This window comes from Apteryx rowi, unplaced genomic scaffold, assembly GCF_003343035.1.
Source record: "Apteryx rowi isolate R43461 unplaced genomic scaffold, aptRow1 scaffold_8, whole genome shotgun sequence".
Taxonomy (NCBI): domain Eukaryota; kingdom Metazoa; phylum Chordata; class Aves; order Apterygiformes; family Apterygidae; genus Apteryx; species Apteryx rowi.
In genome coordinates this window covers 5,570,556-5,593,782 of record NW_020451093.1, presented here as the reverse complement: position 1 = coordinate 5,593,782, position 23,227 = coordinate 5,570,556, and the positions used below count along the sequence as shown (strand labels likewise).

General features: G+C 37.4%; 1 protein-coding gene across 20 annotated transcripts in view; it reads left to right on the top strand.

Moving 5' to 3' along the window:
* GTDC1 (glycosyltransferase like domain containing 1) overlaps window positions 1–23,227 on the top strand; it is a 193,130-nt gene that overhangs the window by 44,991 nt on the left and 124,912 nt on the right. For 14 of the 20 annotated variants that reach the window (XM_026089026.1, XM_026089024.1, XM_026089035.1 and 11 more), the window contains one exon: window positions 18,768–18,975. In XM_026089026.1, the coding sequence (XP_025944811.1) occupies window positions 18,797–18,975 (179 nt within the window). In that variant the 5' untranslated portion in view covers window positions 18,768–18,796. Of the gene's footprint in view, window positions 1–12,243; window positions 12,260–18,767; window positions 18,976–23,227 lie in introns of those variants that run through there. The other 6 variants (XM_026089043.1, XM_026089042.1, XM_026089041.1 and 3 more) reach the window with 3 other exon arrangements.

Below are 23,227 nucleotides of genomic sequence, written 5' to 3'. Positions count from 1 at the left end.
TGAACATAGGATATATATGGCCAACAGAGTATGTAATTATAGGATATGTGCTATGTGATCTTTTTCTGTAGTGTCTGTATTTAATGTAGTGTAACATTCTAGTTTACATTAAGGGATATGACTCAAAATGCTGTCAAAAGAAGTATTTCTATTTCTTTACGTTATACTATGATGTGCCTTACAAAGGGTTTCAATTGTTTTTTCTCAAGACTGATTCTGTGCAACTGGAAGGCATGCCAGCACCTCCAAGTGTAGCAAGTATCTTTTTTGTTTTTGGACTATGTTCTGGGTTTATAAATAAAATACGTAAGTATATATATGTGTACCTAGAGCCAATAATGCCTTCATTGTAGGTGTTCCTTTTCTCTGCAAAGATTTAGGAAGTTTAATTGTTACTATAAAATACTTTCAAATGTATCCTTTCTGCAAAGAATTGAAAGTTTTTCTTGTGGCATTTGAAAAGCAGAAAAAAGGGACTACCACAACAGAATTTTATTAATGAATGATTTACACTGATTCCAGCTGTGACCATGTGATTAGTCCTTCACTAAGCAACAATGGGTATTTTCTTCCTGCTTTTATTTGATTTCCAAGAATGTGTCAACTGTTACATAAACTGCTGCCAGTATACCCCATGTAAACTGGTATTTTTTATTTCCCTGAAGCGTAAGATGAATACCCACCCATATCCCTCTGGAAATACTGTTTTAAATGAATTGGGCATCTTATTGACTATATTTGATTCAGCGTGCCAAAATCATAAAACTTAGAAGATTTATTAAATGCACTAAACTATTTGTAGGGTGGCTCGTTCCCTGGTAGTGCAAAAGATAGATTATTTTCACTTTTACATTTCTATCTTAATATTTTATTACAGCAATACAATGTGTTATAGAGGTGGACAAGCCTGCAGATTGAAATGTGGATAGTCCAGATTGTTCCTTTCCCTAGACCATATGGTGTAGTTCTAAAAGCCTTTTGTACGCTGTCTGTTTAGTTAATTGTAAACTCAGTCTTTAACGTACCTTAAAAATGAGATATATGTGAACTAGAAGTTAGTATATCCTGTGGGTAAGTAAAGCTTCCTTAAAATGTATGTAAAATTATAGTCTGGTGTGCTGGCCTCTTGGTAGTTTTTCACTGTTGGTGAATTTTAGTGTTTCTTGGTAATTAACATTAGTTTGTGTGTGTGTGCAGGGGCAGTCTTTGCCATTAAATGCTTGGGAAGGGGGGAGATCTTAGTATATAATGAACATTTCATAATATTTCTGCTTGGCAGACAGCTCTGCCAGTGGGTGATGTGCAGGAACATCTAAGATTTCTGACAGATGGATGGTAGGACTGCTAATACACCTACACAAGTTGTAGCTTGTGATGTTCCCGGTGTTTCTTTGATGCCTGAGAAGCTTGCATTCACACTTTGTTCTGATGTTGCCCGGTGTTGGGTTTTAGAAGAGTGGAACCGAGTCTCACTCTGGATTTTAATATGCCACAAGGAGGGCATATTATAGTCCTCACTGAAAACGAAGCATTTATTTTGGAGGAAAAACATTTAATTTGTCTATGTAATGAAGTATTTAAAAAAATAATTGCTACAGAGTCTAGAAACAATTTTATTTTCTATTATCATCGTATACCATAGGAAGCTAGTTGGGAAAAGTGACTGTTTTCAGTGAAGGTAGTAGAGTTGATGCTTTTTGTTTCCCCCTCCTTTACATGTAAGTGTCTTTCACTGGAACTGTTGTTCTGCCAGTCACAACCTGTTTTTAAGCACTCGAGCGAGTTTTCTCATTAGTGGCAGATTTTGCGGTAGACAAGGCTCACGTCATTTGTGGCTTTGTAGAGAAAAATTCACTAAAATAATAATAATAAAAAAATCCCCCCCAAACATTGGAAATCAAGCAAGAAGTAAATGACAGTAGTGGAGAGTGAGACTAATGCACTACGAGAGGCCTCTCCTAATGAAACTTATTGATCTGTGCGGCATATGTGAAGGTTTCGAAGGATTTCAGATATTCGTTCTGTCTCTAGCTGAATGCAAAGGTATGGATAACCTTAGGGAGTATCAGGAAGGAAAAAAATGCAACATCTTTGCCAGCAGAGATTAAATAAACTCACTCTTGGCTTTGCTAGGCATGCAGAAATGGACAGAACCTCAGGAGTCTGGTTGCAGTGGACTGGGGCGTTGTGCGTGCCAGTGCAGCAAGCGGCGTCAGACTCGCGTTCCCTGTTTTCTTGGCTGGAGTATGAAGTCAGTGGGAGCAGGAAAGTATCCGTGGGCAGAGTTTTTGATTCTTACACTCGGAGTCGTTCAGAAGCTGCGAAGCACAAGAAACCACACTTAATGTTCTGCGAAGGCAGCTGTGACTTTGAGAGCTGCAAGAGAAAGCAATGACGGAGCGTTTGCTAGGGCTGCCGTGGGATAAGGATACTCTCAAAGGCTGTAAGGTGCCACTTGCAGAGAGCATCTGAATGACAAAAGCTACCTATTTTTCAGCATATGCTGGCCAACATTGACTTATTTCTTTAAAACAGACATTACCAATGAGATGTGCTGACTTGTACGTATGGTTAAAAAGAAGCCTAATTTAACTCTTAATGCTGATTGCAGAATACGAGGAATTAAATCACAAAAACACATGGAAAACCTTATTTCTTCAAGAAAAACATGCATTAAAAAGAGATCTTTATTTAATTGACTAGTTTCTTTAACTTGAGTGATGTGCGTGCCCATTTAGAAGCAGTTATTAATAATGTCTGCTTGGTTTGTAAAACAGTGAAATGACAGACTGCTGCTTTTACGAAATACAAATTTGTTAGATTTTTTTGAAAATACACAAGCTATTTTGGCTGATCTTTGAGGGAAGCAGCTATTTCAGTGCCTTGACAGAGAAAAGATTTTGGTATTTTTGAAAACGAGGCTGGAATCTCGTGCTTCTTGGACTAACATAATAAGTCATTGAAGCGGTTTGACTTGTATGGTACCGTCTGTGCTGTGATGGTACGGAAGGCTTCGTAAACACGTGTGAGTGGGCTCCATGGCTCGCCTGGAAGTGCTTGAAGAAGATGGAAAGAGGCTGAGAGTATGAGTGTAGAAGTCGAAAGGGCGAAACAGTTGTGCTTTAGTGAAGGATTAGGCATTTGAGGGTACTTTGACATGGAGGAAAGCTTGGTATGCACCTCAAAGAGGTAGTGGTTGACCTACTCCCATTCTATCCTTCATGGATTTTGTAAGGTCATTGAGAAAGTTTAAAGGGAGAGAGGGAAAAAAAAAAGATGATGTAGGACTGAGATAAGTACAGTAGTAAAATATTAGAAGAGAAGGTAAAAGGTTTGGTTTGCTGGGTAAGAGGCAAGGCAGAAGACAGCAGAAGCATAAATGGGAAAGGGAAATTGGGTTCAATCATGACAATTCATGTGGTTTCAGGAAGTGTGGATTTTCCTCTTGAAGGTAGTGAAATTCATCAGGTAATCACATAAGGAATGTTTTATTAATAAAAGATACAAAATTTTCTCTCATTTTTCAGTTACAAATTTAGCAAAATAGTCAAAGTATGTTCTAGGTAAAATATACATTTGTCTGTATTTTCTTACAAGGCTTGCTGCTAATGAAAAATTAACACTGTTGTCCAAAACCAAATTTTTCATGTGAGGCAAAATGGCAAGTAAATTCTGTCATGCTAATTTAAAAGGGGAAGCAAAATCTGGTGGTTCGAAGCAAGGAATTTGGAGTCGGGGCTCCTTCATTCTACTCCTGGCTTTGCTGTAGCGTAACTGTTGGAATTTTGGACAGATCACACTTTTAATTTAAGTTTTTCTTCTGTAAATAGAGATAACAATACCTACCTACCTGCCTCACAGGAGTCTTGTGAGGTTTAATTAATGTCTTTTAAGCTCTTTGGCGTTTTTGGCTGAAAGCAGATAAATGAAAACTCTTGTTGTTAATTATGGGAAAATACGAGGTGGAAGATGTAGTGTGATTTGGGGTTGGCGGGAGAAAAAGGAGAAGTTACACTTTTTGTTTAAAGGATATTTAAAAAAAAAAAGTTTTGTTAGAAGTTATATAATCACTAGGTTTGTTTACTGAAACCAAATGTTATCTTATAATTATCTGGTAATTTGGACATCGACATAGATCTAGTGATTTTTTTCCCCTCTAAAGATAGCTTAGCATTCCTTTGACTTTGAAAAGTTGAGTAACTAATCTATATTTCCTTTTTGCCTTCATTATAAGAGGAATTCTTTCTAGTCTACCTATAAAGGCAAAACCAAACTAAGTATTTTTCTGTCTTTAAACTCTGTCAAGGTTTTCAGAAGGGTGGAAGTACTCCATTTAGAGGTTATATGCTTTGGAAAAGGCAATAATAATAATGAGAGATATGTGAAATTCTGTGTATGTATGAATGTATGTGTATAAAGTGTGGTTCAGAGTAATCCAGTAATTTGGTCAGGAGAAACTTTTTGACAAAAGTACTAGAAAAGTCAGAAGAGCTATTTTTGAGTGATAAGAAAACTATTGAGGAATTGATGTCACTAAAATTTGTTTCTAAAGCTTTTTTCCCCTTTCAAAATCAGCATAGGATAGTGAATAGCCAAAATAACCTTTCCAGTTATGGTCAAAAGGAAAGTTCTGTATGTTCATCAGCAAGTTTCTGAGAATCAACTGTGCTTGTAGGCACAAACTTTGTAAACCTTGGGGGGTGTCAGCAGATGTCACGGGTGCCAGCGGACAGGAAGCAATTCTAAATGTCAGCAGTATGTCAGGAGTGTTTGTAAATAAGCAAAACCATGCGAGTTGGTCTATTGTTAGTCGACTCCTACACACTTTCAGTGTGCTGATGCCTAGCGCATGGTTGAGTATCTCTTATGATTTGAATATACACTAAAATTTCTTTTCCTCGCTCTTCCTTGTATCTTAATTGTATCTCTGATATTCAAATAGGAAGAATGAAGCTTCTTCCAGAGCTACTAGTCCTTTCAATGTGGGACTAAAACAGCTTCGTATAGGACCTTTGAGTGTGTGCATTGAATTGATTTTTGTGGGAGCGACCTCCGCTTAAGCAGTGATGGAGGGATCAGATCTGAAAAGATTCAGAAAGATCTGAGTCAGATTTCCTTGTAATAAAATAAGACCTCTTTTAGATTCACCTCTTTTAGATTCTGACCAATTGTATGAAGATGATTTTAGACAATCTCAGGTTAATACAAACACATATCTAAGGATAGCTTTAATATTATCACTAAAAGCAAAGCATTTGTTCACCTTGTTTTTCTAAAAATGGCCAAGTACCTTGGTGTCCAAAAGCATCACCTAAGAAAGTTTCAAAGGAATTCTCCCCATAGCTCAGCAAAAATGCAATGTCCTTATTTTCCATTGTGACTTGAATAAGGGTACGCTAACATTTCTGGGTGCTGCAGTAATTTCTGACAGGCCTTCAATAAAATTCACTGTAGGTAAAGCAAACTTTGTGGGCCTAAGTTTTCCTTGCTTGAATTTTTTGCAAAGTTTTAGAACTTCATAGCTCAAAGGAGTGTCTTTGTGATGTTAACTGGAAGAAGGTGCAGCTGTTATTAAGGGCAGAAGTTTGTGGAGAGGAAAAGTCTTGAAAGCTTTTCCTCTCCTTTTTCTTTTGTCAACTGGAAGGCAACACTAAGCAGGTTCTTTAAAACTACCTGAATTCACCACTGGAATTCTAGCAAAGGCCAAGAAAAACACTTAATTGTATTTATATACATTTCATTATTAAATTTTAATTTATGAAAACTACTGCAGTTCACCTTTACAGTTTATATGGTGAGACTTGCTTAATAGGCAAGAAGTTTTTATAATCTTAAAGTTTGGTGTATCTGATATGAAAGCCTCCACAGCAAAAGGGTTCAAAGCTTTCATCTACAGCAACAGTGAACACTATAGTTGAATTTTGTAGAAGTACCAGCAAGTTGGCATTATTTCTGAGCACAGTTGCTAAGGCTGTTTTGAGTTCTGTTGAGTACGTGACTTGTTTTCTCGATGGCTTGAGCTCTGTAATTGATTTTTTCCATATAAAAACACAAGGAATGAAACACAACTAGTACCAAAGCTTTTAGCCAGTGCTGTAGCGTTTCTTGTGTTTTTGAGTCCTACTGCATGTGGAAGATGCTGAGATAATCACTGCCTTTATTTTAAAGGTGTTTCCAAGTTGTGTGTGAACTTTGGTTTTTCAGCCCTACAAGAGCTGCTTATGATTGTTCTGAACGCTTAACTGATGCTATTTCCAAAAATTTTTGAATGACCGGAATAACTTTGCACAACTGTTAACACTTAAGTATGACTCAGAACAGTTACAAATCTTTAAACTCGCTGATGAAACTTGTGATATTTGCAACTTTGAGATGAAGAAGTGGGAATACAAGCACAGATCTCACATGCATGTATGAGGTATAATGGCATTCTCATGTTGGCTTGTAACATTACTTCTGGCATTTTGAAATATCATCAGTGTCTGTAAGAGCACCAGCTATTAACCAGCCAAACTTTAGATAGTTCGGAGCTTCCAGTAGTGACCTTATGATAGTCCCCTCAGCTCCGAGTTCTGTGATTAACGTATTTTTCTCTGTACTACAGTACTGATGGCAATTACCAGCTTTACTTACATCTCTGAGCTCTTAAAATTGTACCTGGCTGCAGGAGGAATATGCTAGATGTTGCACTAGAGATTCTTCAGTGGTTAAAGCTTAACTAGTTGATGAATGACGATGTCATTTTGTTTTTGGCATGTTGCAATATGTGCAATTTTGGTAAGGATTTCCTGCTTTTAGAAGGAAAGTTTTATGAGAACAGCATGACTCAGAGGCAGGATAAATGCTTTTCAGACTCCTTCAGACATGAGGAAAAGAGATCCTCAAGTGACGCTAAATCTGAATTTTACTAATAGGTTCATGATTTATTATGAAGCAAAATCCAAATAAAACTGTTGTTGACTCTTTTCATTACAAACTACAATGCAGATTACGTGCTATAGTCAGATTTTGTTGGGTGCAACAGAAAGAAAGTTTTTAAGGCACTGGTTTGGCTTTCTGATGGTGATGATTTTAGTGGTGTTTTTCTAATTTCAACAATCTAATAACCTTCACGGAAGCATTTACATCTTGCTGGCCTGGCTTCTTCGTCCTCTGTGTGTGCCCCCTTACTTTATCTGTGGCTTTGCTAAAATGGCCACTCTTTTTTCATGCCTCTAGGGTCTCTCCCAGACATTAATATTTATTCCTATCGCAGTAACCATTTCTAAAACATCAGATCAGAACCTAAGCTTGTTTACAGAATAACCATTATTCATTCTTGCAAAACAGATCCAGGTACTTGCATAATACCTTTATTCACAAAAAGAATTTATATCCTCAAATGTTCACTGTGTCAGTTAATAAATGATAAAGACATCCTTGTTTAATGCCACTATTTTTTCAACTTGGTGGATCCATCAATATTTTCCAGTGGGAGAAGTAAACTCCTTAAATTCTCATACTTACAATGTGATATCAAATGTACAAATATGCTTTTTATTCATTGCTTTAAGCAAATCCTCAGAAGTATTTCACGGGCTCCTAAGCCTCTGTGGGCAACAGAATAAAAACAGCTGACTTGGGTCAATTAGAGCTGCCATGCTGCGTCGGCTGGGGTGTTAGAAACCCTTGCACTGCACTGTCACAGTGTGCTTTGGATATTCTCGGAAACATTTAATGCTGCTGACTTCTGTAGGCCCTTTCAGAGAGCCTAGTCAAAACTTGGTAGTGCGGTTCCTTACAGAGGGTGTTCATCATGCTATGTCATTAAACAAAATTGTCCACTCTCATTGCGCTGGCTGTGTACGTTGACTTGGATAGCGTTCTGTAGGTGAAGACAGGATGTCAGTATTCTTAAAATGGAAAAATGTGTTTAGGGCTGTAGTAAGTCCTCCTTATGTGGTATATACCATTTACTATTGAATCTGAGAGCTTGCAAGTGATTTCTTAAATTGATGTGATGTTGACTGGATCCAAGTCACAGTTAGTGACATGTATTTCTGATTTTCAGAGACTCACAGCATGAAGCATTGGTTCCTCCCTCTTTTGAAAAAACATGAGCTGTACAAATGGAAGATCAAAAGTTATTTCATCTGTTTTATTCAAATAGTACTTAATTATTAACATTAAGGACTTCATGCAGGTAATTTTCCAACCTTGAAGCTAATTTATGAATCGTGAGAATGTCATATCCAAACTACTGCAGAGATCTGATACTTCTATGTTGTTTCTTATAAACAAATCAAAATCTGATTTATTCTGCTCACTTGGAAAAGAAGGGTTTTGTAGCTTGAAGAAATCCTCATGGTTGTCGCTTTAAATTGCTTGTGCTGTAGGTCTTTAGGTGAATAAGAAGGCAGATACATTTGGCACTCCTTTTTAAGTCCATTTTATATCATGACAGAATTTCCTTTTGAAGACACTTGAGTGACAGGTGTTGTGGAGTTCTGTGTATTTGTCCCTTGGTAATATTTGTCTGTCTGTGTCGGTCACAGGAGAGCTGGATTTGATGGTAGAATTTGTCCTTTCCTTTTGCAAACTCAAGGTGTGACTGAAGATGCAGATCCTTTCATCACTTATTCAATTGAATAGTTTCTGACTGTAAAGTAAATCTGGCCTGTGCCCACTCAAACGTTTCTGCCATACGTCTCAGGGTGCCAAAGCTAATGTTTAAATTAACTGGTGGAATTCCTGGTATCGTACAAGGAGGTTGTTTCAAATGCTAAATCTCAGTCTACCATGACACAAGAACCAATTCCGTATTTATTAATTAAAGTTTTTACTTCTTTGAATTTGCTATAGAAAAGAAACCAACTTTTTGATGTAGGTGAGTTGTTAATGATGGCTTCTTTTAATCAATTAGATAATGCAGGCTATAAACTCTGTCAAATAAAGTCAGTCAAAGTATTTACAGGTCACTTTTTCCAGTTTGTGTGTGTGTGTATATATATATATATATATATACAACCTACTTTCATATCCAGTTTAAGTAATGCTTACCTTCCTATACAGAAACCGTTCTGAAGCCCAGACCCACCGTAGAACACATTTCTCATCATATTCCTAATAAATCGGAGGAATTTCAAAATGCCAGCCTATTATTACCAGACTGGTGCTTTTTCTGTAATAGGGAACTAGCAACTAATATGTCTCCTGTCAAGTTTAAAAATAGCGCTACTTCTCCCATTACCACACCTATTAGTTCCCTATCCACTCAGAGATATTCTAAATCAAGTATCTTCCATCTATTTAAACCTAATGTCAGCCATCAAATAGATATTAACAAATTTATAGTGTTAGATATAGTACTGAAAAAGAAGATTCTTGCAAGCTGGGTGACTCTTCAAGACCTGTAAACATTATCCAAATAAGTTGGATAAAACCAGCATATTTCAAAGCAACATTAACAGTCTCTGTTAAAGTAAATTATCATTATTCCAGGGTTCTGAATTACATGGCAAATGGTTCCTGGAGCTTATAATTAACTGTTAAATCAGAATAACTGATTTTCTAAAAAAACCAATTGCTTTACTTTTTTAGGTTATGCTCTCATTACATCTGTTTTGCATTTTGAAAAACCTGTTACTGACTGAAGTTACCCAAAGTATTTTAGAACTTCTCCCAAAGATACTTGATCATTTAGTATCTACTACTCTGCAGCATACTCGCATCTATTTCTTTTGTAAATATATCGAGACCTTTAAAGGGAGGAAGCAAGAGAAGAAATTATATAGAAGGGTATTCTTGTTTTTCTGGCGATGGGAGGTCATGGCTATAGTCATTTCCCTGGCAGAGTGTGGGCCTTGTTCCTCCATCACACCTATTCTTTGTCTTCTCCCGTTCTCCTTTGGCTTAGAAATCAAGAAACTTTCTCCTAATTAAATATGGCAATGCTTGCTTTGCATTTATTAATCTGAACTTGCCAAAATAGCTTAGACATACATCACTACAGATGTGTAGTTTCCTTGATACCCTATTCCGAAGAGTATTTAGTACCATGTACAGTCTTTATTTGGTCAATTAGAAACATGCAAACCAAGTTCTGTGTTGTAATTGCTGTCCACAGCGTAATGGGAATCAGGAGATTGGTCAGTGAAGTTTCCCTCAAAATGTTTCCTTTGAGTGCTGTGCTCCAAAAGGAGGTGTATACTTCCGCACTGAGGTAGTGCGGCTGTATGCGATTTTGAGTTAACCATAAATGTGATGCACAGATGTTTCTCTCCATGGGAGAAAAATATATTCCAATGATTTACTTTATTCAGTGTGGATTAAGGTTTTCAAAGATGTTGGCTGAGGATTGCTAGAAGTATAGTTACAAGAGATATGACAGTCTTGTACTATGTCAGGCAAGAAGGTGAAAAGCAAATTTGGAGTATTAAAAGTTTTTGCTTTAACTGGAAAAAAAAAATTAGTTTGCTGCATGAAATGTTGAAGGCCATTAGTGCCTCTGCCTAGATAAAATAATAAAGCAATTGAATTACTGACTTTCAAAATGCATCTACTCTGCATGTGTGATTTGTAGCAACATTATTTACTTAGCATGCCCTGTATAATGTACAGGTTTTACAGCATGTTACTTTTTAAATATGTAAACTCCAAAAGGAGCCATTACAGTCTTTTGTGTCAGGGTGTCTCTGGTTTAATAGCCATGAGGACGTCTTTAAGCCATAACTTTCAATTCCTGCTGTTGCATTTCAAGGTTGAATGCACAGACTTTAAGAACTGAACCCTGCAATCCTCACATAGTATGCTTTTTAGTTAAGATTATAACAATTCTTTTAAAATTCTGTTGTGAACAGTTCTATTTGCATCATCTTAAGTGTTAACAAGGCTTTTTCCGTGTATGGGTTGCAAGCCTGCCCAAGCTCTTGCATGCAAACATGTTTAGGAACAGAAATCTGTGAATGAAAACTCCAGTGCGTTGTGAAATACTGTAAAATTTTTAATTCCTCTGAGTTTTCAGTCTTCTCTGTCCTTTTTAAATTTTATTTTTATTTCTTTTTTTATTTTTTTTAATTTATTTTTTATTTTATTTATCCTAGGCATGGTACTTTAGAGGGCTGGTGTGTAACTGATCTCCAGAAATGGGAAGTACCACACAGCTGAGTGGATCCATGACTGCACACTAATGAGAGACGTTTTACCTGTCTGATCACACGAAGGCAGACTGCAGAATAGTGGTGCAGTGACCTGACAATACACAGTGGCATATTAACCCATTTGTAGTCCGGCCAAATTTTGGCCAGTATATCTCTTTATGAAGTAGTTTAGGGTGGCAGTTTTCTTTCCAAGTTTTCCAGGTAAACAAGGAGAAGTTTCTGTAGTATTTTGCAACAGAAAAAAATGTTATTTGTAAACAGAGATTCCATCTCCCTTTATCCAGCAGGAATAAAGGTTGCAAGAGCAAATACATATTTTTAGGAAGCCTAGAATTGCTCCTTGTTGTCAACAAGTGAGCAGGGATTCAGGCGTCTGGCTGGCTGCCCTCAAGTTATAACTACTGGGAATGCAGCTCAGAACTTGGGAGGTTGAACCCATGCTGTGGGATTGAGAGTAATTTGGACTTTATAAAGCTTGTGAATCATAGTGCATGATTCTGCTCTTGTATTTCTGCAGCCAGTGAAAGAGTCAGACTTGGACCTGCTAACAGGCAGCCTCAAATTCTAGGATGCTGAAGCTCAACAGGATTCATTTTCATGAAAGTGTGCTCGTCGCATTGTATGCTCTGTCTTGGAAGCAAATGGAAGAACACTTCCAGGGGTCTTGGTGGATTCCTTTGCTCAGCTCACCTTCAGTGGGAAAGAAGAGTAGAGTGATAGGGAAATCTGTCTACATCCAGCTATGAATTCCATTTTGTATTTTTTGTCAAAAATGTTCAAATGCCTCAAAGAAATTTTAATGAATTATTGTCCAGACAGCATCCCTGTTTGACAGTGGTTCCAAATGTGTTCAGACAGAGTGCATCCCAGTTATTACTGCTATTTGCAGAGATTAGTGTCTCTCATACTGAAGTGTACAGTCACTGTAGCTAAGAAACATCTCTGACCACCTGTCTTGCTCTTCTACTGTGTTATTTAAGAAAGAGTTAAAGCAGAAGCCTCAGCTAGGTGAAATTATGAAAGAACATGGTTATACAACAAGAAGCTTTAGATCTTGGATGTGTTTGCAGAATCTAAAACATCTGGACCACCACATCCCATGTGCCTACAAGGGAAGTCAGGTATGATGCTAAGTGGTGGAGTGTGTCATACAGCTCTGATTCCGAGTGGTCAAACTCTGGCCGGGCCCACTTAGTTCTGCAGTAGGAGGGGTCCTGCTTTCAGATTTTTCACTTACACTTTAGTGATGCTGGCCGCTATGGTAATGTGAGTCTGAAACCTGAAAGAGAATATCGTCTTACTAGGAATGAGATAAATGTGATGGTATAAAGCCTTTTCACCAAAACTTCACTTTAGGGGACTGTCTTTGAATACCTTCTGGTTACTCTGCAGGTGTCCTGGTAGGCTGTCTCTGAAGTGGCGGAGACAGGCCGGTCCACTTGATGTACATCTCTCCAGAGCCGGTGGAGAGAGCTCTCCAGACCTACACAGAGTAGTTCTGGCTGTTACCCTCTCCTAGCTGAGAAGAGATGTATTGCTCTCCCCTGAAGTCTAACGTAGTTTCTTCTGCTAAGACCAGGTTTGATAATTTGAGTTAGAGAGCTGTGGTTTTAACTCAAAGAATTTAGAAGGAAAATTTCTACTATAAAACACACTATTTAATATGCCTGATACGCATTTTTTTGAAAAGAAAGAAGCTGCACCTTTGTTACAATTTAATTGCCATATTACAGTTAAACAAGTTACATTGGTACATTGATTAATATTTTGCAGTTTTAAACCACTGATAATAAATGGAAATTTTATACAGTTGTTTCTCCTTGATGGGATATTTCTGCATTCTCCATTGCCCTTGGATTTTCAAATAGTGAAAAGCAGGTTTTAATTAACAAACTTGCTTTAGATCATGAGAGGATGGAGGCTGTTGAGCACAGAATGAACCACATGATTTATGTATGTCACCGACTCTTTGCCTACTACCATGAGAGTGAAGGTGAAGGCCAATACCATGAAAAAGCTTTAAACATTGTGGAGTAGCAGCTATATTTTGGCATGTTCAAAATAATGCAAATGTTGAACAGCGCTTGCGGCACTCTTATAGTAGCTGGTCGAAAACTGGAGTCAGTCTAAGCTTGTGATCTTTATATTAAAGCCTTTTAATTCACTTGACACAAATCACCTCCTCTTATTTTCATGACCTGCAATGACAGCTTAGAACAACATCTAGAGTGTTTTAGCAGCCACAGACTTTCTCCATCAGGGAAGCTGGAACTCCAGTTTCAATTACAAGATGCTGCAAAGTAGCTTTTCTGCAAAAGTGGTCCTTGTGATGACAAGTAATACTTTGAACTAAAACCTTAAAAATACATAACTTAAAAGTTTGTCATTGGGACTGCTGATAGAGTCTTGTAAGTCTGCTATGAGTAATCTTTCAGTAGATGCCCGTATAGGCTTGACTTCAAAATGAAAGTGAGTCACAAATTTGAGAACATGACTTTTCAATCACAAGGAGTAAGACACAAAAAGCTCTTATTTGGAAAGCAAATTTAAAAGATTAAAAATTAATTGCATATATTAAAGTTTACTTACAGGCAGCTGATTTTTGAGCATATGTATATTTACAGTACATCTTAAAATATTCTATGGAAGAATAACTTAGCAGTCCTTTAACCAAGTGCTTGGAATAAGTATGGTAAATAAGGCTTTTTATAATAGGGATTTTGGGGCAGAGTTCACGGATGGGAATACTTACCTGATTGAGACCACTGGGACTCTTGCCATTTTGTTCCATTCAATCTATTTTTATTTTTGGCTGGGAATTGGCTGTCAATATAGTGAACACAGTGTTCAGAAATATATATCCAGGTCATAAACAAAGCACACTTTCAGAATTTTAGTGAACTAAAAACACAAGGTGCAGTATGTATTGTTTTTGGTGTAGACAATGCTTAGCATACTTGATGCATGGTTTTGTACATGTGTTTTAGGAATGAATATAGTGAAACAGTTTTGGTAATGCAGAATTTGGGTAATTCATAATTTGGATGTTGTGTAGCTGTTAGGTGCTCTTAGGTTGCGTGGACAGAACAAAGTATTTTATGGATGTCACCAGTAAATTAATATTGCTGCTATTGCAGGCCTCCAGATAAGGTTGAATAATCTTGGTTGACTACTTTCTCAGAAGATACAGAGAATTTCTTACTTTTTACAGTTGCTTAATATAAAAGAATAAAGTGGCATTCTGACTTCTGTGCACATGTACAGTTTAGCAATGCCAAACATTACGCCCAGTGCTTTTGGGTGATCTAAATGGAAGTTAAATTTTGGTCAGACATTAAAATCTGCTTATGTTTAAGGTATAGCTCTGTTGGGGTTTCTCTGAGTCATTATCATGAGTGGGAGGGTAATGCAAACTCTCTCAATATAGGGTGTGTTTTTTTTTTCTTCATATGCTGCATTAACAGCTAAAATGCGTGCATCTTTTGGGGTGGGGAGGAAGGGGAAGAGGAGACAAAATTCAAGGTTAAGACCGTAATAGCCCTTTGGGAAATCCCATTTTACCAGAAAGTGGAACATTAAAAGTCTTTGCCTATATTAAGTATTACAGTATGTTTATCTCATATCATCAAAGGTTGTAAATATGTTTATATACACAATGCATGCCTAATGGTTTTTGTAGTCAGTTGAGTTATAAGATGTTGAACCACGTGTGCTCTGGATACAGTGGTGGAATAAATTTCTCATACGTGTGGGACTGTGACCGTTGAAACAATCATTACTGAAACCATATACCTTATTTCCTGTAACTAATAGCAGCTCTCTACCTATGGAATATATTAACAGTTATTCCCTTGGTTTTGGATTGTTGCTAAACTATTTTGTTGGACAGATATTTAAACATGATCTGTAATTTATGTTTTCTGAATACGTCAATGAACAGAGCTAATTATGGCTTTCTGATGCGAGCTATGCTGATGTTTGTGAAACCACACTTATGTGTATAAGACAGAGTGAATGTATATTCCTTAATAAATCATGGAAAATGATGAGTTTTCTCTACCTGTTTGGTAGTTCTGGTTAACAAAAATACCTTAGTTGGGTTTAAACCTAGAGTTTATAAAGAAGCAATGGTTTCTGTGGCTAGTTGAACAGTTAATGTTCTTTTCCAATAAAGTAAATATTTTTCTATTGTTCTGTATGGTACTCAAAATTTTTTTTTAATTGAAAATTGTTGGGTCTGGCAGCACTGGCCCATTTAGGGCCTTGCGGGGGGCCACACCGCCCGTGTCACTTCTGTGCAATGTGCTCACCTTGTGGTACGAATGAAGTGGGTGACAAATGTCCTGAATGGACGTCACTGTGAGATGCTGGTTTTGAGATGGGGATTTAATTAACATGGAGAGAAGTCTCACGAAGTACCTAAATTGATCAGTATTTTAATATATATATATAAAAAATATATCAGTCATGTTCTCTGACATCCTGTCCACTTAGGATAATTTTCTTATTCCAGGTAGTTTCTTGTTAATGTATGTGCTGACGAATGTGCTACTACATATACATATGGTACCTATAGAGTAACAAATTTTTCAAACCACGCAGTGACACACTCCTGAGAATAGAGCTGAGCCGTTGGTGGAACCCACACAATTATTGGCTCCAAAGAGCAGCTCTTGAGAGAGGAAGCAGCGTAATGAGAAAGGGGAAGCAGATATGTTTTTCTAATATTTGTTGTTTTCTTTGAAATGGGTAAAAGAATACCTGGAGTGATTTATATCTAATTGAGGATTGCATTCCATCAGATAGGGTAACTGTTCTCAGGCCATTTATCATCAGTGTCTTTCCGAGACCTCTAAGGAGCATATAGTACATATTTACCTTAACTTGGCTAGGTCAAGGGAAGTGAAGCAAAAATAATAGATGTTATTTTTGTATGTGAACAAAACTGGAAATCATGTGGGTGAAATATGAGGTAAATGACTGTGTCCTACCTCCTCTGTGACTTTTTAAATACAAGAAATTATTAGTTGTATTTAATATAACTTCCTTTGCATTATCAGTGTGTGTTTTTAAAGCATAAGATTTATTGGCTGACTTTTTCATTGTTCTAGATTAATCAATCCCTGAAGGAAAAATGACATATATTGTGCTGCCATCGTTATTTAATATTTTCATATTTTAGTAGCATCTTTAAAAAAAGCATGCTATATACTGCTTTTTATGCAACACTTTTACCAAAACCAATTTGAAGCATCGTATTGGTAGTGCATACAGATCGTATGACAAAGAATTTTAGTGAGTAATATCTACATTTTGGGGTGCCGAGAGTCTTGTACAGAAAGCCTTTGAGCTTCAGATCGTCTCTGCAAAATTTGTCATTGCTGGTTTTCTTCCATTCATGCTACTGCTGGGACCTATGAATGCTATTAAGAAGAATTACATAGCAAGAACTATTTGACACATGCTCCACAATGAATCTAGTTTTGAACTGATTTTCTCAATGTAACTCAACCTAAAGGAGTTTATTGTATTGCAGAATCTGTGTAACCTTTGCATAACACTTTTTGTTAATAGAGCTAAAGGTAGAAGGATAAGGCAGAATAACCTAAATGTCAGGATCTTTAAACGAGAAGGAAACCTGAGAACTTGAAAAGACTTTTACTCTCAGCATGTACATTCATTCCCTGTCACAATAAGGAACATGCAGTGAAAACTGTTGCAAAATAACACCAAATAGCACAGTGTTGATTCAGCTAAACCTAGTGATAAAATGGTTTCAGAACTAGTCTGATTAAGTGAAATTTGATCAGATATTTTATGAACAAATTACTTTGCTGCTGATACCAATAATGATTTGTAAATTAACTGTAACTCTTGTTTAGTGAGTGACTGACTCAGTGACATTTATAAACTTTTCATGTACCCTCGTTTTTTGGGGGCTGAATTTGCAAAATGCTTCCTTCTATTCCTTTGAGTTAAATTTTCTGCGACATTTGATGACAAGCATAGCATGATTAATTGCAAATTGTCCTTTAGGTGAATAGAGCATATTCTAAACACAGCTTGTGTTTTTAGTGTAGTTATTACCCGGCAGGTTCCCCGAGTGCTTTAGAGTACAGATGCTGATTTCAGTTACATCACTGTAAATTCAGAAACCGTCTGACTTCGAAAGTGTGATTCTGAAATTAGGTCAGTGGAAAAGATATAAGAATCTGCCTTGCTACCTGAAAAGAAGCAAACTCCAAAATGGAGTATAGTCTCTGCTTCCAGAAAGCCATTGGTTTCCTTAGCAGGAATGTATTCGTCCAAAAAATAGTCTACTTGAATTTCTTCAGCATTTGAATTTTTGTTGTTGCCTGCCTGGCTAGTTGATCTTTTGCTAGGTACGATGCCCTTGTAATTTTTCTTCCTGTTTTCTAACTTCTCATTACAGCATATTTTCTTTTCACTTGAACTTGAATTTAACTAAATTTCAAGGTTGAGGTTACAATTTAGATTTTCTTGAGAGTATGTAGTTCTCTATTGAATTCTTTCTTCTTGTCATCAGAGACTCTGAAAAGATAAGAATTACAATCTGAAACCACTAGAAATTAAAGGTCAGGAAATGGATGTACAGTCTTACAATATACAACATCAATCATGAAGCCCAAGCGACGCTGGTCCTCCCTTGGTAGGGTATTTTGAGTAGGAAATCATCAGAGATGCAATCGTGGATGGTAAATACCTTTATGGGGTTTTGTTTTTAGCGTTTTTATCTGATGGTTTTGCTCAAAGCATCTGAAAAGCAGCTTTCCAGTACCCCAAGACTGTGACTCATGAAGCAGATGAGCAATAGTCACAGGGCGTTCATCTTTCCCTTCGTTTTGGGCAACGTGTTTTGCTTCCTGTTTGTCAGCAGCCCCGTGGCTCAGCGGGTAGATAGCTTCCTTAAGTCTGCAATATTGTTCGGTTCCAGCCATTTGGGAGTGCTCAAAAGTAACGTGGTTTACGTCCCCTCTAGGGGCTGAGCGTGTCACTTCGGTGACGTTCCCAGCTCCCGGGAATGGAAGGTCGAGTGCTGGAGGGGTACTCGGGCTGTGTATCTGCGGGCTGCTCTCAGTCGTCTTTCTTTAAGTCACTTAGTCTGATTGCTGGTATTGGGAACTCTTTTGGCTGAAATGTGTTTGAATTGTTGTTTAGTTTTATCTGCCACCAGGAAAAGGGCAAAGCCTATGTAAAAATGAATAAGCTGCATTTTATGGACATATCCCCTAACCTATGAAAGTATAACGTCTTTAAAAATGTGTTGGGAAGCCAAGCTACTTTTAAATGTCTGACTGAAAAGGAAAAAAAATAAAAGTAAAAATACAATATTTCTAAATCCTGCACATTTAGATTGCTTCAAAAATTTCAAATGGCAAGTTTTAATGGTTGAAACTAATAGGTGTGATAATTTTGTCAATATAATTGTTAATTAGCCTTTTTGAAGTAAACCTCTGAATTTAAAAAGAAAGATTAATTTCATGAGAAAAAAAATAAGACACTGTATAGGGCCTTGCAATGCATTTCTCCTTTTTCCAATATCTTTGTCTTAATTAAAATAATAAGGTGCATTTCTGAAGTAAAACAGTTCTTTATTGTCTTTTTCAGAATCCAAACAGGTCTGAAACACTAGGAACATGAGTATTCTTCTCATTGAAGCTTTTTATGGTGGTTCTCACAAGCAACTGGTGGATCTTCTTAAGGAGGAGATGGAAGAATGTGTCCTCTGCACCCTCCCCGCCAAGAAGTGGCCGTGGAAAGCACGGACCGCTGCCATCTCTTTCATGCAAACGGTACCACCTAATGCTAATTACAGGTAACCCGGGAATTGGATAATCTCCTAGCTCAAATTGGAGAGGGGCCTTCAGCCAGGTCTCCCAAGCTAAATCTTCAGTTATGTGTATATGAATGTGTATATGCAAGGGAGTGGAGACTTGTAATGGACAAATACAAGTTTTTCTCCTTGCTTTGCCTTCTTCGGGTGTAAATATGGGAAACTGCATCTCTAGTCTTTGGAAATCTCTTTAAGAGTGGAAGTATGTGGATTCGTTTCGATGTATGTGTATATGTACATCTTACTTTTAAATTACCAAGCAAATTCAGAGACACTGAAAGATTAAAACTGGGTTTTGCACAGATTACGTTGAAAGATAGCAGAGACGTGCACAATGCTAGCTTCCTCACTTGCCCTCCCATCTATCTATTAAGAAGGCTGATTTATCAGAACGTACTGTTCAGGCTGACCTACAGGATTTAAGGGGGCAGTTTTATCTTAACAGCAGTCGGGTTCTGTAACGTGCCTGTGACTGTGGACGTCAGTTATGCGCCTATGTAAGTTGTGAATTTCTATCAGCTGGAACCTGGACTGATAAAAGCCAAGTATTTAGGTCAACAGATCGCTATCACCTAGTGAGAATCAGCCACTCCAGTACCCAGCCGTCTTTAAAACCAGCTTCTTTAGCCTACCTACTCGGTGGAGATATGATGAGATGATGGTGTTAAGCAGCGACGTGCCATGGGGTGCAGCGAGTGCCTCCGTCTGTGCGCTGCAGAGCATCATGGAGCCAGTCGTGAGCAAGCACTCCGGTGTCATTACCCCTGTGCGGCAAGAGACCGGGATGTTTTAGCACAAGCGCCTGCTTTTCACCCAGAAAATTAACTTCAGCAGGTCTAAGTACATCTCAGTGATGTGCTACCCAGCTATAGTTACAGCTGAGAATTGCCTCTAGTATTTGCTACTCCAGATAGGAATAAGCAGAAATATTGGATGGGGGAGGAATATGATTTTTCAAGAATAGATCTTGTCCTATAGATGCTGCATTTAGCCAGCCAGTGTTACCCAGCACAGCAGTTATCCGTTCGGGAGCGTGTACTATGTGCACATGCACCTTTTCTATTTCTGCTTCTGACTTCCATTTCAAATAAGCTGCCATCGCAAGCGAAATATAATTATGAATTTTTCCCTGTTGGTCTCGTGCAAGGCATTTAGCGTTGGTCTCGTAGCGCTTTCCTTTTGCAACGGTTCTGGTTTGAAGGAGTCTATATGACAAACTGTTATGTAAATCTCTCTCGTAGCACAACCGCATCCTCCAACGCGGCGCAATGTTATCTGTGTGCCTTCAAGGTCAGCAGCCCAAGCTGTCCAGCACTAACTGTATTAAACTAATCAGGCATCACTCATAGACATACACTTCATTAGTTTAACTTACAGTTACATTGACCTAAGATAACTTAACTCCAATTTGTCAAGTAATCCGCATCTTGGAGGGAGGGGGGGAACAGAAACAACAACAACAAAAAAACCAACCCAGCAGCTTGAAAACTCCCTTGAAGTTAATAAACTTGCAATCTGTCATAGACTTATGTGCAAATATAACCTTTACTGACAACAAATAAATCTGAGCTAACCAATAAAGCATCTTAAAGAGAGGAAAGCTTTTTCTTTGCTGTTGCTGTTAGTGCGTGATCAGACAGAATCAAATAGTCAAAGTTCACAAAGATGTAATGTTTAAAAGAGAGTACATACCATATCCATGCATGCAGGATAAAATTTTAGGAACAAAGGCTGATGTGACTGGTGAGAGGAAAACTAATTAGAGGTACCATCTACTTTACTTGCACATTTTTAATGTTTGTTTTGTAATTGAATGTTTCAAGTATTTTATTAAATTAAAAGTATAAATGCATCAGACTACAGGCTAATGAGGCTGACTAGTCTCTCCTGCTATAAAAAACATTGGTTAAAATTAACATTGATTCTTCTACTTCTAGCATGCCAGTAAGCATTTAAGATCTGCTTCCCAGGTAGTAGTGACTTATTATTCATCTTAAGACAAAATTATAGCAAATTGTCAGGAGTGTATGTTTTGAATTAGATATTTAAATATTTCAGTCTTCTTGGGAGGTAATGGGAAATCACAAATTTACATTATTTACAATATTGACGTTATTTGTGACTCATTTTCTAGAATCAAAAACTTGTTTCTAAGTGCTTTTCAGATAGAGATCAATGGTGTTTCATAAATACCTTGTTTCTGTGTATGCATTTAATAATCCAGAAAGATCACAAATATTTCAAGTGCAAACTTTTTTGGTAACATCATTGCATTGTTAAATTTTTCTTTTCAAAGTGTACTTTAAATCAAGATGCTGGAATGTGTGGGAAATCATACTGATACAAATAAGTCTGATAATATTGTCATAGATCTGTATAGCAGTAATATATGTATTTCTTAAAAATGATACTTTTACAGCTAATTATGGAAATTGTGATTTGTTAGTTTTCAAGTGATGTGCAGTGAGCTAAGTCTAAAAAGTGCTTTGGAAGGAAGAGAGCTTAAAGTGAAGAATCGTAGTTCTTAAATTTGCACGCTCTTCTGTGACCAGTGAGTTGCGATGAGCCGACGTAGACTTCCTTACCGGAGAACAGACAGGTATTCCCTTGGGGAAGACTTCCAGCTGAATTGGTAAGGAGCAGTGCGGGCAGCAGCGCTGTCGGGAGCTGTGCGGCCGGCGTCGTGGTACGCGATGAACGGCATGTCCCCATGCAAGAGCTGGGCGAGCTGCCGAGAAGCAGAGTTGTCACAGGGAGATGGTGTTCTCGTTTTTCAAGAGGAACTTGCATAGCTACTGTGGAAAGTATCAGAGACTTGGTACTTTGTCTGCAACATTGAGTAGATACTATTTCCCTGACTCAGTTTGCTGTCATTGTCGTTGTCGTCTTCTTTTTCTTCTTCTTCTTCTTAAAAAAAATTCTATTGTCATGACTTCATTGTGCAATGTGTAGTTAAACCAGCTCAAATCTTCATTCATCTCCTTAAAGGAGGACAGAAACCTTGATGAATATGGCAGATCGGGCAGGGAGTATGTGCTCAAGCTTAGAAGGCCATAAGAACATTATTTTAAAGGGGGGATACATAGCTAATGAACTTGAAACAGTCTAATATATTGATGTACTGAAGCAACAGAACTGCACATTTTTAAGTGCTTTCTTGCCTTGCCATATAGAGACTTGCATGATTTTTCCTTTCTGCCTTAATTGGACTGAAGAGGTCTATTTTGAAGTGACATTTGTACAAGAAGTCTCATCCATTCACAACAGCTATTGCTATGGAGAATTTCCTTCCATCTCCTGTCAGAAAGAGAGGAGAAAAGGGACTTCGTTGACTAATCTCTCATTTTCTATTTCTTCTCTGAAATCTATCTCTGAGTAGGAGGAGCAAGACATTTTTGTCTGTTCTCTAATTCTTTGATTTCTAAGAAAATGTGAGAGTCCTCTGTAGAAATTGTGGCTCCAGTGTTACCTTCCTTCACATCAAGAGGGAGAGGAATGCTACATTTTCTAGACAGTAATTTCCAAATGAGGGCATTTGAAATTTACTGTAAAAGGGCAACATTACTCTTTGTTTTTTCTAGATAAATTTTTTTCAACAATTACAGAGTTTTCTCATCAGTTCATGGAATATGGCAAAGAGAAGTGACCTACCGGAAGCCCCGCTGCTGTCAGTCTACAGAGTCCTGGCATTGTGCTTGCTTCATCTCCCAACTTGCCTGAGACAGCTAAATTCTTTGAAAAATTTAGATGTCTGAACTGCTCGTCTAAAATTAATTTTGATTAATTTAGCACAAAGTGACTAATTGCAGAAAGCGAGTAACAAACCTCTTAGAAATTTTTTTCCTTAACTCAAAGGAAGTTCTCAAATTTGAAAACAGTAAGTTATTACAGCATTTCAGGAAGAAATACTTGATTTGTTGCTTTTCTCTTTACCATAATTCCGTTGTTTATTACCATGAGGAAAAATATTTTAAATTTCAGATTAAAAAAATAATCAAGATGACACACTAAACAAAAGCATTTTATTTTGCTCTCAGGCTATGCTCTACAAAAAGTATTAATTCAAATTAAAAAGTTGGTAGTATAAGACTTAGATCTGCAAGAATGGAGGGACTAAGTGCAGTATAGCTTCAAGTTTGGTTTTAATAGCACTGCTAGTTTATTTTCAAAATAAATAAATAAATATAATGTGTAACATTCTGTACTGCCCCCCAGGTAGCTGTTCATATGAATA